A 17,967-nucleotide genomic window follows, 5' to 3' on the forward strand; every position below is an offset into this window, starting at 1 on the left:
AGATGCATCGCGATTCGGACGTGGACGATTCTGAATCGATTCACAAATGTCAAAAATCGATTTTCCAAAAAAAAATTTTATAATGACGGAATATTGACGGGACACAAAAGACGGAACTCTGCAGCGCGGAAGTGCAGTGCCCGGACCGTCTGTCTGTGGCGTGTGCACATAACAGAGACGCGATGGCTGAGCGCGAAATCCAAACACCCTCCTCGTTAAAAGCTGACGTGTGGAAATATTTTGGTTTCTATGAAGTTGAAGGGGGAAAGGAGCTGGACAAGAGCCACACTAGTTGTAAGCTTTGTGGAATAAAACTAAAATATCTCGGCAACACGACAAATATGAGAAGCCATATGACACGTTTCCACCCAGAGGAGGAAAAACACTCGGCTGTACCAGAGCCGTTTCTCTATGGCTCTGGGCTGTACCGGTGTTCAGATGATTTCTGCTGCCTTGTCGAAAAATGCCACCCAAACGCGAATCGATCATAGATAATGTTGATTCATTCTCTATTGTTTCCATAATGGTATAAATCTCACAATATTATGACATCGTGATTTCATTTTAATCAGGGTAAGTGTATGGGGAGCATATTTTGATATTTTAAATTAACTAGCAATTATCACATTTGATATAACAAGTAAAAATGATATATGAAATAAAATTATAATAAAATTCGAAGTTAAGAGTATAGTATAATGTACTGTTTTTATTTTTAAAACGTGTGAAAAGTAAAAATTATCATCAAATATTCATCTTTGACCTGTCAAAGTTTCCTACAAGTCTCCACAGCAAGGATGCATAGATTTATGGGCGTGGTAAGCAGAAGAAAAATGAGTCTGCACATGCACCAGTAAATAGCACATCTCAATGGGTAGCATGAATCGTCAGAACACCTGTTGTTGTTATATTATTAATTTACTACAAGTATGCTGCTAGTTCAGGCACACATTTATTTTCCTGTTGGTTCTTTGCAATGTTAATAAAATATATTGTACGTTAATTCTTTATGGGTCATTACTTTGTACTTTTAAAGCAAAGTATTTATATTCACACACACACACACACACACACACACACACACACACACACACACACACACACACACACACACACACACACACACACACACACACACACACACACAAACAAATATTCAGATAATCGCTTTAGAATCGAATCGCAGGCCTCTGAATCTTAATCGAATCGAATCGTGAGGTGCCTAGAGATTCCCACCCCTACTCGACTCTCCTGTTTCCACCAAAACTTTGACAGGAGCTCCAGAGTCTATGCTCATGGTCGGGCTGCTATAGCCAAACCTTTGATCACTCGCGCCAATGCCAAATGCCGGTGTCATTGGTGCCAACAGTGCTAATCTTGGGCTGTGGAAAATGTGAGAAACGTATTCTCTGAATCCACCTTCACTGTCTTTCCCACATCCGTGTGAGTTACGGTGTGGAGAAACCCCAAAGAGACTGAACACCCAGACTTCACGACGGTGGATCAGTGATGGTATGGGCGGCAATATGGCATTCTCTACTGTGCTCGATGGACGCGTCACTGCTAAGGACAACCAAACCATTCTGGAGGACCATGTGCCGTGTATCAGCATGATAATACACCAATACACACAGCAAGACTTGTGACAGAATGGTTTGATGAAGTTGAACATCTCCCATGGCCTTCACAATCACCGGATCTAAATATTTTTGAGGGGCGAGTCAGTAATGGTGTAGGGCGTTTTCTGAAAACATTTTCTGATAAATTGTGTTCTAAAACCAGATGTTTCAGTTTCATTGTCCAACTCCTGCATATGTAGTGTCATGTTGTAATGCTAAATTACACAATTAATTAGAAACAACCCACTAAATTCATTAAACATCTTGCCTTTGAGGATTTAAGAACTAGATTTTATCCTAACTTTAATAAATTATTTACAATGATTTTTAAGAAGATTATTTTCAAGAATTTGAATTATTCTTAACTTTTCCCACGGTGCATGAAAATAAAGAAATGCTCTCAAGATACTTTCTAAACTTTTCAAGTATTTCTTAACATGTCTTTGGTTTTATGCACAATTCGTTGAGAAGGTTTTGTTGTCGTGTTTTTTTTTTTAATGTGTCTCTGTCTTTCAGACTCTGATATGCCAGATCATGACCTGGAGCCTCCACGCTTTGCCCAGCTGGCTCTAGAGCGTGTGTTGCAGGACTGGAATGCGCTGAAGTCCATGATAATGTTTGGCTCTCAGGAAAACAAAGACCCGTACGTAGAACATTTAACTATCACAGCAGCCAAATTTCATTGGACCCATTCAGCTTTCATGACTTTTCTTTTTTCTTTTTTTTTTTTTTTTCTGTTTTATCATTCTAGGCTAAGCGCCAGCAGCAGAATCGCTCACCTTTTACCGGAGGAGCAGATGTACCTGAACCAGCAGAGCGGCACCATCAGGCTGGACTGTTTTACACACTGCCTCATTGTCAAGTGTGCACCAGATATCACTGTGAGTTGAAGAAACAGTTGTTCTTTCCATACTTGGAAAAGTCTCTGTTGTATACTTTTGAAGTTATGCTCTGCTCTAGTCAAGTCACCTTTATTTATACAGCGCTTTTTACAATTTAGATTTTCAAAGCAGCTTTAACATAAAAATCAAAAAATAACAATAAATGATTTAAACTTCCTCAAATATGAGTCATTCTGCTGTAGAGAAACTCTGCAGAAGACAATAGTGTCATTCAGCTCAAGGTCAGTTCAGTGTTGAATCAGTTCAATAACTGTCAAAAAAAGTAAAATATTTATCTGCTTTTAAATATTTCATCAGCTAATATTACTATTATGTAGAGGAGTTTTACCGAAGTACCGGGTCTTTTGACAAGTTGGTACTAAAAAAATGAAACTGTTACGTAGGGGTGTGCCATATCATACCGTCCACGATAATACCGGTATACATTTTTACATGATAAAAAAGTGTCATATCGCGATATCAATGATATAGCGACGCGATGACGTATGGCGCATTTACGTTCCCTAGCACGCACAACAACACCTGTCTGAGCGCGAGAGCAGCCTGTTAGCCTCCGATGACGATTTAGCAATTTCACAAACAGCTTGAGTGTTCAGCGGGGCTGCCGACGCGCGTCTTCTCTCGCGCGGGTTTAGGAGTCGGGACATGACTGAATGGTCTCTTGCACAATCGGGCCATCAGTGCATCGTCACTAAAGTTTATAATTTTCAAGTCTTCTTAATTCTTATCAGTTTAAACATTCAAGCGGTTTTAAACTATCCAGTAAGCTAGTCGCGCACTCTCTGAGAGAGCTGCACTGCGTGCATACATAGAGTAGGCTACAGCTCGCGAGAAACTAAAGTAATTTTTCGCGGTTATATCGCTTAATGGGGGGAAAAACAAAATTGTGTAAAACTTCCGGTCTTGGTAAGTATACTCATAAACACAGTCGGTTATGTATAAAACGCATGTGACTGTGACAGACAGTATAATGAAAACAGCAATGGATCCGTGCACTAGCTGTAAAAGTGACAGCAGCCATAGGCAATGCGTCTGTCATTAATGTTGTCATCAAAACAACAAAAGATAGCTTTAATTGTAATGAATGAGAATTATTAGCCTATGTATTTAATTTAATCAGGAAACAGAACTAAACACTATGTGTTATTTTACATTTGATTACTGTATTATTTTTCTGTAGTATTTCTGAATACTGGTGTTAGACCTACACACATTTAACATTTTATTCAAAGATTGAAATCAAGCTTCCTTGTGTTGTGTAAACTCTTAACAACAAAATTACCACTTTGTAAAAACGCAATGAGTGAGCAAACATTTAGGCGACATAAACATAAGAAAATTTTCAACAACAAAAAAAATGTTTGTATCGTCATAAATATCATTATTGCAAATATTCTTGAAATATCGTGATAGAATTTTGAGGCTATATCGCCCACCCCTACCGTTGCGGTACCAGCTTTTAAGTACCGGTGGTACCGAAGTACCAGGGTTAATCCGGTTCATGATGCGCGGTCCGAAAGGTGCACATTTGCGGCCTCTTCATAAAAACACTCTTGCGACCGGCGGCGCTGCTAATGCTTTGGCTCTGAATCCACTTGTTGACAAAGGAGAGGAGAGCCACATATGTAAATATTTTGAATTACGCTAATGTCACGTTTGTGGCTCTCTTTGAGTTTTCACAAACTGATCCAATTTATTTGAGAAATGAAAAGGTCATGGAAAAATTGTGGGAACTTTGTAATGCATAAAGGTTTGTTAGCTTGCCTTTTCATTTTGTTGTACGTTTCTTGTACTATTCAACTCATTCAGTTGTGCTAACTTTCTTCCCTTGTTTTTGTTGTTCCACAGTTTATTGACACTCTGTTAGGGACCCTGGTGAAGGAGCTACAGAATAAATACACCCCCGGCCGCAGGGAGGAGGCCATCAATGTCACACGGAGGTTCTTGCGCTCTGTGGCCAGAGTGTTTGTCATCCTCAGTGTGGAGATGGCATCTTCCAAGAAGAAAAAGTATGACTTATTACTGAACTTTGCTTTGTACTGTAGTCAGTCACGATGATGAGAATAGAAAAGGGAGTTTATAAAATATTGACTTTAAAAGCAATATATGAAATCGAAAGCTTTATGCAACAAAAAAAGATGACCTTATCTTGAAAGTCAAAGTCGTTCATGCTTCATGTTGATTTTTTAACCCTATAAAATCTACTTTATTATATTTTATACGCAAATTTCTAAGGCCTCTAAATGATAACCTGATCTCAACTTTGCTGGTAAACCGCAGCAAGAATATTAGGTTTCTGTCCCTTTAAGAACTGCAAGGATCCAATATACTGGTACACAAGCCTTCTATTTCTCAGCTGTTTACATTCATTTAAGACATAACTGATTGTTTACAAGGATACTCACCAAGGATGCCATTTTTATATAATTTTGTGTAAATTTAAAGTTAAAAGACTACTCCAGGCAGTCCTTATTGTCGAGCCCAGATTTCAATATGCAACGGACATTATACAGCTCAGTGCATTCATGCAGTTAATGAATAAACCATTGGTTTGTTACATCAGACTTTTTCATGGTATAGCCTTTCTAAAGAATAATCACACTGTTCACGTTCTCTCTCCTGTGTATTTCCTTCAGCAACTTCATCCCTCAGCCCATCGGGAAGTGCAGGCGTGTTTTCCAGGCGCTGTTGCCGTATGCAGTGGAAGAGCTCTGTAATGTGGCAGAGTCCCTGATTGTGCCGGTGCGCATGGGTATCGCTCGTCCTACAGCGCCCTTCACTCTGGCCAGTACCAGCATTGATGCTGTGCAGGGCAGTGAAGAGCTCTTCTCTGTGGAGCCGCTGCCACCACGACCTTCCCCGGATCAGTCCAGCAGGTGAAGCTTTAGTCGGCCGCACACAGGTTTTTTTTTTTTTTTTTTTTTTTTTTTTAAACTGGTTTTCATTTACTGGATCTAAGAGTGTCCATGTATTAAAATAACTACATTTCAGAGCTATATGTTCTTTGGGGTTTCTCTTTTTTTTTTAACTAATGAATTTACATGATGTTTCCAGTCATTTGTGATTCACTAGATAAGAATTGGGGATCAGGATTTTAAAATATATTTTATAAGCTTTTCATTAAAAAATGTATATTTTATTTTAATAAGCTTGGCATAACTCTGAAAAATGTGTGTATGTGTGTATATATGTGTGTGTATATATATTTTTTATATATATAATAAAATATTCACACACACACAAGATTATCTATACATTTTAATATCTGAATATCAAATATGATACTACATGCTTTTTTGAGTAATGTTTGTTTGTACATCTCTCAATAATCATTGTAATCATCACCCCCCCAACAATTTTAACTTTTTTGGGTGGACTATTCAATTGAGTTTACACTGAAGCTATTGCAGTGAAATAAAAATTTTCATTTATTCACACATGTCATTTCCAAACCTGTATGACTTTCTTCTATGGAAAATATATTTTAGTTGGTTAGTAAACCGTATGGACAATGGGAACTGAAACTGTTTGGTTTCAGCATTCTTCAAAATATCTTTTGTTTTCAGCAGAAGAAAAAAATGCATACAGGTTTGGAATGAAATGCTTAAATGATGACAGAATTAAAATTTTTAGGTGGACTATTCCATTAAATTTACACTGACGCCTTTGCAAAGTATTCTAATGTATCTTAATCAAGTTGTCGTTAATGCTGATGGTTTCTTGTGCTACTCAGCTCCAGTCAATCAGCTTCTTCGTACATCATCAGGAACCCTCAGCCCCGCCGCAGCAGCCAGTCCCAGACGGCCCGCGGACGTGATGAGGAGCAGGATGATATTGTTTCTGCTGATGTAGAAGAGGTGCGGTGCCCAACACTTGCATGTAGCACAGCTATGCCAAATATCGGCCATTTTATTACCCTGGCCAATATGTTGGTTGGTTGGTTTGTTTGTTTGTTTACCTTAGTCGGCTTGGAACGGATGTTACAATCATCTTTTTTCCCTATTGTGATGTGTATCCAAGTAAAACTGCGTCTGAAACAAGAACAAATGTAAGGCGGGGCTTGATTTTATCCATGGGGAATTGATTGGATGGTTGTGGTTTGTTATTGGTCAGTCTCATGTGAGTGACAGATTGCCCCGCCCTTGCCCAAGTAAACATGTCATTAGAGAACAAATGTCACTGCAAAAGGGAGGGGGAAGTTATTTTGATTAAAGATTGAGGCACATGAATTTTAAGAAAAAAGGTGCACTAATAAATTATTCATAATAAATACTGCTATATTCCATAACAAAATAAGCAAAATTACAAAACAATAACAAAATTTCATGGTGACTTTAAGCTTGTTCTAAATGCTACCTGGCTGTTCACCTGTTCAGGTGGAGGTGGTGGAGGGAGTTGCAGGTGAGGAGGATCACCATGATGACCAGGAGGAGCAGGGGGAGGAGAACGCAGAGGCCGAAGGACAGCATGATGAGCATGATGAAGATGGTACACCCAAATCACTGAGATGTTTTAGTTCATACCATATCAAAGTTATGTTCATCATAAAATGTGGAATCCAGAAAAAATACAATTTCATGGAGCCCTAAATTAAAAGATTGTAAACAGAACACAGAAAGCTGTTTATATTCATTTTTGAGGTCTAACAAACATGTGGATTGCTTTTTCTTTTCTCAATAGTATAAAATGAATATTGTGATAAGGTTATTTTGCTACGGCAACAATGTGGACAGACATGGCTATTTGTATATAATAACAAAGTAAATAATTAGCCAATAAAGTATTTCAACTCAATATTTTGTGTATTTACAAATTCTCGGATAAGGGTCATTATACAGTGTCGCTGTTTCCAACGGATATTATAATTGACCTCAAATGTCGTGATAGACCAATCAGAGTTGAGCATTTTAGAGAGCCGTGTAATACTGATATCGAATATGAAAAAAATAAAATAATCAGGATAATATTTCCCCCAGACCCACATGTTGCTCTGCTTATATCTCAACTAAACCATGCGTTAGAAACACTGGCGCTGCTTGTTGTCTTTGTGACTTCAGCCTAATTTACAGAAGAAATTGTTGGGTTCTAGACAATCTTTTTCTTGCAGGCAGTGACATGGAGCTGGATTTGTTGGCTGCTGCTGAGACTGAGAGTGACAGTGAGAGTAACCATAGCAACCAGGACAACGCAAGTGGACGCAGAAGCGTTGTGACTGCCGCCACCGCTGGATCTGAAGCAGGTGCTTCAATTTGACTAAAAATGATTCCTCAAAATGGTTGCTTTTTCTGATTTCAACTAACCTTACACATAACCTTCTGAGTGTGCAGTAGGCTACAATGGCTTCAGATAAGATGCTATAAATGCATTTGTTTTAAATTTGTCCATGTGGCACCTTGTAGAATTATGTTTAGTGAGTTGAAAAGTCTATTTTTCTTTTTATATCACTTCAGATGCCGTTGCTTATCTACTTTAGGCAGTAATTACAGACCAACTAGTTAGTGGTATAGCACACTCTCATTAGTGCTTTTTTTTATAAATTTTTTTTTTTTTAACAAGGGACAATGCACATTAATATTTTATTTTTTATAAATGTACCCGAGTTAGCCTATCCCCATCTAGTGTCATCAAATGGAATTGCAAAAATTACTTTTCAAACACCTTTTCAATTATTCAAGCAAACATATTGGTTGAGAAAAATGTTAAATCAGGCCCAGATGGGCCACTCAAACCAATTTGCATTATTCTGTTTGATGCCACTCGGTGTGGAAAATAAATCCTTCACTTTTAAACCATAATGTAAAAAATTGGGCTAGAAAAAAGTGGCATACATTTCATAATATTGGTGATGCTGACTTAAGCATTACCTCCCACACTGAAAAATGTTCTGTCTTTGTCCTGAAGGTGCTAGCAGCGTTCCTGCTTTCTTCTCTGAGGACGACTCTCAGTCGAATGACTCCAGTGACTCGGACAGCAGCAGCAGTCAGAGTGACGATGTGGATCAGGAGACTTTCCTGTTGGATGAGCCTCTGGAAAGGACAACGGGCTCAGCACACGCCAACAGTGCGGCCCAGGCGCCACGGTCCATGCAGTGGGCTGTTCGCACTACACCCAGCCAGCGCTCCGCTGGCGGCGCCCCATCCAGCTCATCCGCACCGGCTGGTCAGTATCTCCTACCTCCTGTGGAAAAAAAAAAAAAAGCCTGTATAGTTTTTTCCAGAAGATAAGTTGCACCATATTAAAAGGAGAGGAAAAAGTTTACAGATGACAAGTCACATTTTATTATTAAATATAATGTAAAATATTTACTGACATTTAACAAGGTTTCATTTGGTAACATTAACTGCATTAGTTTAACTAACAATGAACAATAGTTCTACAGCATTTATTATTCTTAGTAATTTTTTTTTTTTCTGTTATTACTAATGTACTTTATATTTACTGATACATTATAATAAAAAGATTTATTTCTTAACATTAGTTGATGTACTAACATGATCAAACAATTAACTGTTGTTTTTGTTACTAAATAAAAATAAATGCTTTGAAAATAAATTGTTCATTATTAGTGCATGTCATCTAATGCATTAACTAATGTTAACAAATGAGACCATGTATGTTAGTTATCACAAATATTATAAACAATATAAATAAGTTGCACAATATACGTAGCATTTAACTAGTTTTTAACTGGAGATTAATAGAGATTATTACCAGGTTAATCTAATCTCGACATGGTCCAGGTTCCCATGTAAATTATCTGGTCATTGTACTAGTTACGGCAGAGCGTAGCTTGGCGAGTTTTGTGTTTCGTTCCCACTGCGTCTTAGTTACGTAGCGTTGTGTGAACCTATGAAAGAGAATGTCTCTGGTTACTGGTTTAACCTATGTTCTCTGAATAGGAATAATAAATTGCGTTCTCTGCCAAGCTCCTCGCGCTACTGACAAGCTTGCTTTTTCGGAAGAGAAATCTGAGGAGCAGATGATGCGCGCGCCAATATGACGACGTTAGAGTGTCGAGGCGGCGCCCGCGCCATCAGCCAATGCATTGGCGTGATTCTATATGGGCGTCAGGGCGTTCTGATGCGTAATTGTAAACGTGAAATGGAGCCAAACCTTGGAGCGTTTTGTCTTCGCATCTTAATTAATCCCCTCGCTATCAGCAGACGTTCCGGGAGTCTCCCGCATATTGATAACGGCTCCTTAATGCCCGCAAATTAGTTAAAATATCCCGGAATCTAAAGCGAGCGAGCACGAGCGTGCATGCGAGACAGAACAGACTGTGCTCCAAACCGTATAAGTTAGTGCGCGCACGGCGAAGAAGGAGAGGGAGAGAGCGAGAGACCTTGCGTGTGTGCCCCTTATGACACAGAGAGTCAGGCACCGAAATTTTTGTTCTTATTTGGTCTGGTTACTACCGTTTACGTCGGAACCGGTTCCCTATTGGCACCGCGTTTCGGTACCCAACCCTACACGTAATGTTAAAATCTCAGGAAATTTAGTTTAGGGTTTCATGACCCTTTATTTGCATTATTATTAGTCGCTTTGGAATGTCACAATGTTCAGATGATAAAAAAAGCTCTTTGTATTACAGAAAATATGGTAAGTAATTCAATGGTACTGACAATACTTCTAATGTATCTTCCAGCGAGCTCCACTGGCCTCATCTACATTGACCCTTCAAACCTGCGACGGAGCAGTGCCATCAGCACCAGCGCAGCAGCCGCCGCCGCAGCCCTAGAGGCCAGTAACTCCAGCAGTTACCTGACATCCGCCAGCAGCCTGGCTCGAGCTTACAGCATCGTCATCCGGCAGATCTCAGACCTCATGAGCCTCATACCCAAATACAACCACCTGGTCTACTCGCAGTACCCCGCGGCCGTCAAACTCACCTATCAGGATGCTGTCAATCTGCAGGTGAGTCATTCCATCTTTCCCCCAGCAAACTCGGACTGCAACAAAGGAAAAATATAACAGAACTTTGTTTTTCAGAACTTTGTGGAGGATAAGTTGATCCCCACCTGGAACTGGATGGTGTCGATCATGGATTCCACTGAAGCGCAGCTGCGGTACGGCTCAGCTTTGTCATCAGCTGGGGATCCTGGTCACCCCAGCCACCCGCTGCACGCTTCACAACACACAGGCCGCAGGGAGCGCATGACTGCACGAGAGGAGGCCAGTCTCCGAACACTTGAAGGTCGAAGGTAAGACCCTTGGGCAATTGAAATTGAATTATTTCTTTCAAGTCAGCATGAAGTGAAAATTCACCCATCTATTTTCTGGGGTTCGCTCATCAAAAACCCAGTAGGATTTTTCCATTTTGAAGATTAGAAGCTCTGTGATGAACAAAACATGTATGAATAATAAATGTTCATCAAGATCATCTTCACAAAGGAACCACTTATATGAATTTTGAAACCTAAATACAATCAGCAGAAGTAAAAAGCTAAACGTAGGCTTAGTCACGACTTCAACATCTTCAGTAAGCTTCTGACTCTTTCAGTCATTTAAAATCTCAAAGTTTGAGTCTGAATAGTTTGCAAGAGCATGATTTTTAAACACAACGAGGCTGTAAAAGCAACTGGTTGAGAGTAGATGAGCTTACCTGTTCCGCTTTGACGTTTAATGTCCCCAAAACGTCTGTAGCCCCATTTAGCCACTGTTTTCACCCCTCCTTTTTCAAGACCCGTAAAGGTTTAAAAAAAATCACAAGGGGTTGTCTCTGATGTATTTTATCTAGTAGAATAAAACATGAGTATATCTTGAGATTGTTTTATCAAATTTATCAGCCATTTATCAAAAAAGTAATTTCTGAGTTTTGGCCTGCAAAAATTTAATTCCTGAAGCACTCTATTGTCATCGAATAAATTCATACTTTGTGCTTAGGCGCGCCGCAACACTTTTGACTGCTCGTCAAGGGATGATGTCAGCACGAGGAGACTTCCTGAACTACGCCCTGTCTCTGATGCGTTCCCATAATGACGAGCATTCAGACGTTCTGCCTGTGCTGGACGTGTGTTCGCTCAAACACGTGGCCTACGTCTTCCAGGCCCTCATCTACTGGATTAAAGCCATGAATCTGCAGACGACACTCGACACCACTCAGATTGACAGGAAGAGGTCAACTCTCCATATCATTTTAGCAGTTATATTTAATTTGGATGATTATAGCTTAAAGGCATTTTTTCTTTTTGTTGTTGCTTTGAACTTGTTTAAAAGGGTTAACTATGGGTTGTGATTTTCGACTAGTGAAACTGACTATTTATCTGAAAAACATTTTATGCAAATTTTATTTTATTTTTTAAAATAAATGTTAGCACTAGTTGTTGATTAATGTTATATTTCCAAGTCATCAGTATTGGAGATCTTGCCCAGCCCTAGTGTGAGCTGTTGTTGTGAGATTTTTAAATACTACTTTCATCCTACTTCAGGAATCGTGAACTGCTTGAACTCGGCCTGGACAATGAGGACTCTGAACACGAGAATGATGAGGACACCAATCAGAGTGAGTTCAGCATGAAAATGTGTTAAAGCTGTTGACATGTTAATTAAATTCTGCACTGGATTCCTGCTGTCAAATCCAACCTCTTTGTTACTCTTGACTGCTCAGGCTCCACCCTGCAGGATAAGGATGAGGAGCCAGTACCTGCTGAGACCGGACAGCACCATCCGTTTTTCCGCCGCTCTGACTCCATGACCTTCCTAGGATGTATCCCTCCTAATCCTTTTGAAGTACCTCTCGCTGAGGCCATTCCTCTGGCTGACCAGCCACATCTCCTGCAGGTCAGTGATGTCCTGTTCCTGCATTTCACTTCTATTAGAGGTGATTTGTGATGTCAGTACAGATGGTTGAGTTTAGCACTGTTGTTTTTCCTCTTCATCTCACAGCCCAATGCCAGAAAGGAGGACTTGTTTGGACGACCAAGTCAGGGTCTCTATTCATCCTCCTACATGGCCAGTAAGGGCCTCACGGATCTGACTGTGGACATGAATTGCTTGCAGGTAAATATGGCCACATACTATCTCACAGTACTGAGAATTGGTGAGGGTTTTTTTTCAGTATGAAAAACTATTTCTGTAAATATAACATTTCTGTGAGGTTTTTAAACTCTGACAAATAATGGTCCTAAGTGATGATAAATTGCATTGTGCCATTTCAAGCTAAATTCACCATAAAACTCCCATATTTTTATTTTTTAATTTTGGTTTCAGCTTTAGTTTTTTATTTATTTACTTTTTTATTTTTACTTTGATTTTGTTTCAGTCATTTATTTGAAATAAATGCAATTATTTATTTTTATTTATAATAAATATATACATTTTATATAAACACATATTTATATATTAACCCGTGCTGTCAATTTAACGTGTTAATTTAATTAATTAGTTATGGAAAAATAACGCGTTAATTATTTAACTCACCCGTCCCAGACCTATGCAAGTCATCTTGCATATAGTTGATTGGTGACAAACATGATGCAGGGCAACGACTCTATAGAATGCAGTTATATGCCTGAAGCCAGGACAGAACTGTTGTGCATCGACGAGCTACACACAGCGGTGTTTCGTTTCTGAATGATTCCGCATTTTGAGCTAATCAGTCATTAAAAACCATTTACTTGATTCCGGAATTAATCAGTTGTTTGAACAAATTGGATGAATGAATAATGACTCCATTACCTACTCATTTAGACATTTACCGCAACCTACTGGCAGTTTTAGTTATTATGTAATTTTAAAGTTTGCCAAAAAAATAATTATTTTATTTACATTTACTCACCCTCATGTCATTTCAAACATGTATTACTTTCTTCTGTAGAACATTAAAGAAGATATTTTGAAGAATGTTGGTAACCAAACTGTTTTGGTCTGTAAATATATCTAAATACCAATTTGGAGGCAGCTTCTGAAGAAGAAAAAAAAGGCAAAAAAAAAGTTGAATTAAATAAAATATTTCTTTCTAAAGCTACTTTTTGTAATGTCTATTTGATGCTTTTCTCATTTAACACAATAATGACTTTAAATTATCTTTTGGGAGTAATTTCTCAACCAAATTTGATGTGCCAATTAATTAAACGCAAATTAATTGCACATGTAATTAAAATTAAATATTAAATGCTTGACAGTCCCAATTTAAACACAAACTAATGTTAAATAATTCCCTGTGCGGTCCAAAAAAAAACGATTCTCTGATCAGGTCTCAACAATGAGCAATAAAGCAATATTTTTACAATATTGTATTATGGGTAATTCTCATCCCAGATTCTACCCACAAAGATGTCGTATTCGGCGAACATGAAGAACGTGATGAGTATGGAGTCTCGGCAGAGGGGTGGCGAGGAGCAGTCGACTGCGGAGCAGGACATGGATGCATCGAAACCAGGCCCTTCACCCCATGATCTGGCAGCTCAGTTAAAGAGCAGCCTCCTTGCAGAAATTGGTTTGACAGAGAGTGATGGCCCGCCACTTCCCACTTTTATGTAAGTAAAGTGCTGCACGATTAATCATATCGCAATCGCGATGTCAAGCCTATGCGATTATATGACACAAAATGCTGCGATTTTATATGAAATAGCCTAAACAAATTAGGGCTATTAATGCATCATCTGTTCATTTTTTTCATCATTTGTCTAGTGTTTATTTGGCTACTCTTATTCATGCAAATGCTTTTAAACCGTTCATGTGCTACAAGACAAAAAAAAGCGCGCTGCCTGTGAATGTCCTAACGGTACGGATCCATTTTGCGACACAACTGAAGCGCGGAATGTTGTGTGTTTGACCCGCGAGAGACTTCCCCCATTCTCCATGTGCTCTACTTCTATTGGATAGTCACGTCGTGTTCAACTGACTCATTTGCATAAAGATGGGCATCAGCCAGCTTTTTGGCGCGCAGCCTTTTTTCAAAAGCATCGCCGCCTTCACGGGATGCATAGGAATAAAGTGGAGCGCGACGCGACAAGTGTCGCACGGACAAGTGGATCCGCACCGTGACTGACTCACAGAAAGACACGCGCAATTATCATGCGTGCTCACAAGACAGCACGCCAGAATACAGTTCTCTTTTGCGCTTGAACGAACAATAACACACACAATTATGCCAAAATGTCTTATGATGAACGTAAAGAGTTGTAACTCGTGAAAGAATAGCCGATATAGATACATGCACTATATTTATTTTTATTCAGACATCAATGGCTTATTGACTATTCTAGGTGTTATCTATCATTTAGTTGTTCTAGTTTGATTTGACAAATTCACATTTCAGAATTATCACTAATCTGTGTGTGCATTTTCCTTGAGAACCAAGGAAGTTGACTCATGAAACCATTTGTTTATTATATCCCAATCGCAATATTGACCTCAATAATCACTAGGGCTGCACGATTTGGGGTAAATGCCATATTGCAAGTAATATCATTTATAGATTCATTTAAGGGCTGTGAGTGATGTGATAATGATGTTTCTTGTTTGTTTCCTCCAGTCCACACTGTAGTTTTATGGGGATGGTGATCTCTCACGACATGCTGCTGGGCCGCTGGCGGCTTTCTTTGGAGCTGTTTGGCCGTGTCTTCATGGAGGACGTGGGAGCAGAACCGGGATCTGTAAGTACAGCTCATTTTTAACAGATTATTTTTTAAAGAAAGCCATTTTGAACAACTTTTTCCATAGACTTTGCATATGCACTCTGTGCATGGAAACCATCCGCAGGTCACGTCGCCTTATAGTATTGAATTACACATGTCCATTGACAAAATGCATATGGAAAATGGCAGAATATCCAGAGTGAGCTGCTGTGGGAAAGGTGCATGACCCATGTTTTCTGAAACCTTAGAAGGCTTTATATTATGCGCTTCAAACAAAAGGCACTCGATGGAGCATGCATGCGTGTCAAACAGATGAAGCACAGTAGAACAGGAGTGCAAAAAATCTGACAAAAATATGCATCTTGCTCAAATAATTCTTGTTACATATAGATTTTGTGCTTTTGGTTTTTTAATCATTTTTAATTTAGTTATTTTAGATTTTGCAAGCACAGTATTCAATAACATTAAGCAGTCTTAATTAAGCAGTTGTTTGTTGGCTTACAATTTAATGTTTATATTTTAACCCTTTTTTGCACATGATATATAGCATAGCCAATATAGATACATTCACTGTATTTATTTTCACATTGTTTGGAAGACAACATTGAGGAGGATGTGGAATAACTTTTTTAAATAATGGATTTTTTAAATTAAAAACACTTTTTTTTGTTTAATCTGATTAATCAACTAATTAGTCGACAGATTAATTGTTTATCAAAATAAATGTTAGTTACATCCCTAGAAAAGTTGGTCAATAAACATGAAAATCGAAAAGAGTTTTTCTATAAATATCTACTTTTCTCTGAACGTTGCAGATCCTGACTGAACTGGGTGGTTTTGAGGTAAAGGAGTCCAAGTTTCGGCGTGAGATGGAAAAGCTGAGGAACCTTCAGTCACGTGATCTGGCCCTGGAGGTGGACCGTGACCGAGAGCAGCTCATCCAGCAGACCATGCGGCAGCTCAATGCCCACTTCGGCCGCCGCTGCACCACTACGCCCATGGCTGTGCATCGTGTAAAAGTGACTTTCAAGGATGAACCAGGAGAGGGCAGTGGAGTGGCACGGAGCTTTTACACGGCTATCGCACAGGCTTTCTTGTCCAATGACAAGCTGCCCAATCTGGACTGTGTACAGAGCGTCAGCAAGGGAATGCAGGCCAGCAGTATGTATCAAATTTTGTGACAGGCCATTTTATGGGATGGTGAATGGTTTTCGTTATTACTTTGTTTTATTTCTTATTTAATTGATTTTTTGGCCCTTTTTTCCCTAAGATTGATTTTTTTATTTCTTATTTAATTGATTTATTGGCCCTTTTTTCCCTAAGATTGATTTTTTTTTTTCAAGGATAAATGTTTCAGCTGCAGTGTAAATGGGATGAAAGTTTGCTGATGTTTTTGAGAAGGTGATGCTCAGGTTTTCTGTGTGTGTTTGCAGATCTTATGCAGCGGTTGAGGAACCGAGACCGTGAGCGTGAGAGGAGGAGCGGAGGACTGAGAGCTGCATCCAGACGAGACCGTGACAGGTGACTTTACCTGAGCCTTATATATCAAATATTCATGTTCTGGAAAAATAAGCTTAAGTAATAATTTTTGTTTTTTAAATCCGATTTAAAAAACACAATCTTTAATGGTGTAATTTCTTGCAAATTAAGTTTAAGCAACAATCTTTTAATAGAGATTTAAAAAAAAAATTGTAATCCCATTATTTAAAATTAGTTGATTCTATTGAATATATATTTTTTTTATTATTAAAAATGTAACTAATTCAAATAAAAGATAATCTTTCGTGATATATTCATTAAATTTATGGGTGTTCTTTAAAAATGTCATTAAAAAAAAAATTCAATTATTATTATGCCCAATCTGCATAAATTGTTCATGATATATTTATTTTTGCCAGAAAATACATGAATATATCATGGAAGATTATCTTTTATTTTTAAATAATTAAATAAATGTTATGGGTAAAAAAACAACAACAAAAAACTGGCAAAATAAATGTGAGCAATATCATAATTTTAAATAGAGAATACGAGAATATAAGCATATACTGTACTTAATTTTGAGTTTCTTTTAAAATAATAGAGATTCACCGGTCGATCGGAACCGGATTGGATCATGTGTTTTTTTTGGGCTGATCTGTCGCACACAAACTGCATTGCTATCATTTCCCAAAATGTAATTTGTATGGAAATATTATGAAGTCCGTTAACAATATAATTAAAAATCTGTAAACAAAGAAAAATATAAATATTGAGTTGGGGTTGAGAGTTCCCTTCAGAGATACGTTCATATAAACGTATGTTTGGATAGCACATTTCCACAAAGCTAAAGTCAGACCACTCTGCTTTTGCTTCAGATTTTGAAATTGTACATTCTTATTTAAATTAAAAAAAACTGCTCATGCTGCATGTGTGTAGCATCTTTGTTTGGATCAGTGGTTGCCTCAAACAAAAACATATCTGTAGCCATTTGAAATTAAAGGCCAGTTTGGCCTGTAGTAGAGCAAATAACCAACAAATAAATGTAAACATTTTATTAACAAATAAAAAATATAGGCAATTGAAATTGGCCATGAAAAATCACGATCGGTGCATTCCAAGAAAAATATTATTTAATTAAATCAAAGATCTAAACCATATACATTTAAAAAAAAAAAAAAATTTATATTTATTTTAATTTTGTTTTGCAGGGACTCAAGGAGACAGCTGTCAATTGACACACGGCCGTTCAGACCCGCATCAGAAGGGAACCCCAGTGATGAACCGGAGCCGCTGCCGGCTCACAGACAGGCTCTAGGAGAGAGACTGTACCCACGAGTGCACGCCATGCAGCCGGTACAAACCAGTACAACGATCAGCAAATGT

The 17,967-nt window shown here is 38.4% G+C and overlaps 1 protein-coding gene across 12 annotated transcripts in view; it reads left to right on the forward strand.

Moving 5' to 3' along the window:
- The window catches only part of ubr5 (ubiquitin protein ligase E3 component n-recognin 5), a 65,490-nt gene that overhangs the window by 37,738 nt on the left and 9,785 nt on the right, over window positions 1-17,967 (forward strand). For 4 of the 12 annotated variants that reach the window (XM_077221514.1, XM_077221511.1, XM_077221516.1 and 1 more), the window contains exons 31-49: window positions 2,136-2,262; window positions 2,371-2,500; window positions 4,370-4,530; window positions 5,158-5,397; window positions 6,255-6,378; window positions 6,898-7,009; window positions 7,629-7,760; window positions 8,423-8,680; window positions 10,167-10,435; window positions 10,511-10,722; window positions 11,405-11,638; window positions 11,950-12,023; window positions 12,129-12,301; window positions 12,407-12,520; window positions 13,781-13,998; window positions 15,000-15,120; window positions 15,918-16,263; window positions 16,536-16,623; window positions 17,793-17,937. In XM_077221514.1, the coding sequence (XP_077077629.1) occupies window positions 2,136-2,262; window positions 2,371-2,500; window positions 4,370-4,530; window positions 5,158-5,397; window positions 6,255-6,378; window positions 6,898-7,009; window positions 7,629-7,760; window positions 8,423-8,680; window positions 10,167-10,435; window positions 10,511-10,722; window positions 11,405-11,638; window positions 11,950-12,023; window positions 12,129-12,301; window positions 12,407-12,520; window positions 13,781-13,998; window positions 15,000-15,120; window positions 15,918-16,263; window positions 16,536-16,623; window positions 17,793-17,937 (3,278 nt within the window). Of the gene's footprint in view, window positions 1-2,135; window positions 2,263-2,370; window positions 2,501-4,369; window positions 4,531-5,157; window positions 5,398-6,254; window positions 6,379-6,897; window positions 7,010-7,610; window positions 7,761-8,422; window positions 8,681-10,166; window positions 10,436-10,510; window positions 10,723-11,404; window positions 11,639-11,949; window positions 12,024-12,128; window positions 12,302-12,406; window positions 12,521-13,780; window positions 13,999-14,999; window positions 15,121-15,917; window positions 16,264-16,535; window positions 16,624-17,792; window positions 17,938-17,967 lie in introns of all 12 variants that reach the window. The other 8 variants (XM_077221512.1, XM_077221506.1, XM_077221507.1 and 5 more) reach the window with 3 other exon arrangements.

The sequence above is a fragment of the Siphateles boraxobius genome, unplaced genomic scaffold, assembly GCF_051911475.1.
Source record: "Siphateles boraxobius isolate OS27281-9 unplaced genomic scaffold, OSU_SipBor_1 84, whole genome shotgun sequence".
Lineage (NCBI taxonomy): Eukaryota > Metazoa > Chordata > Actinopteri > Cypriniformes > Leuciscidae > Siphateles > Siphateles boraxobius.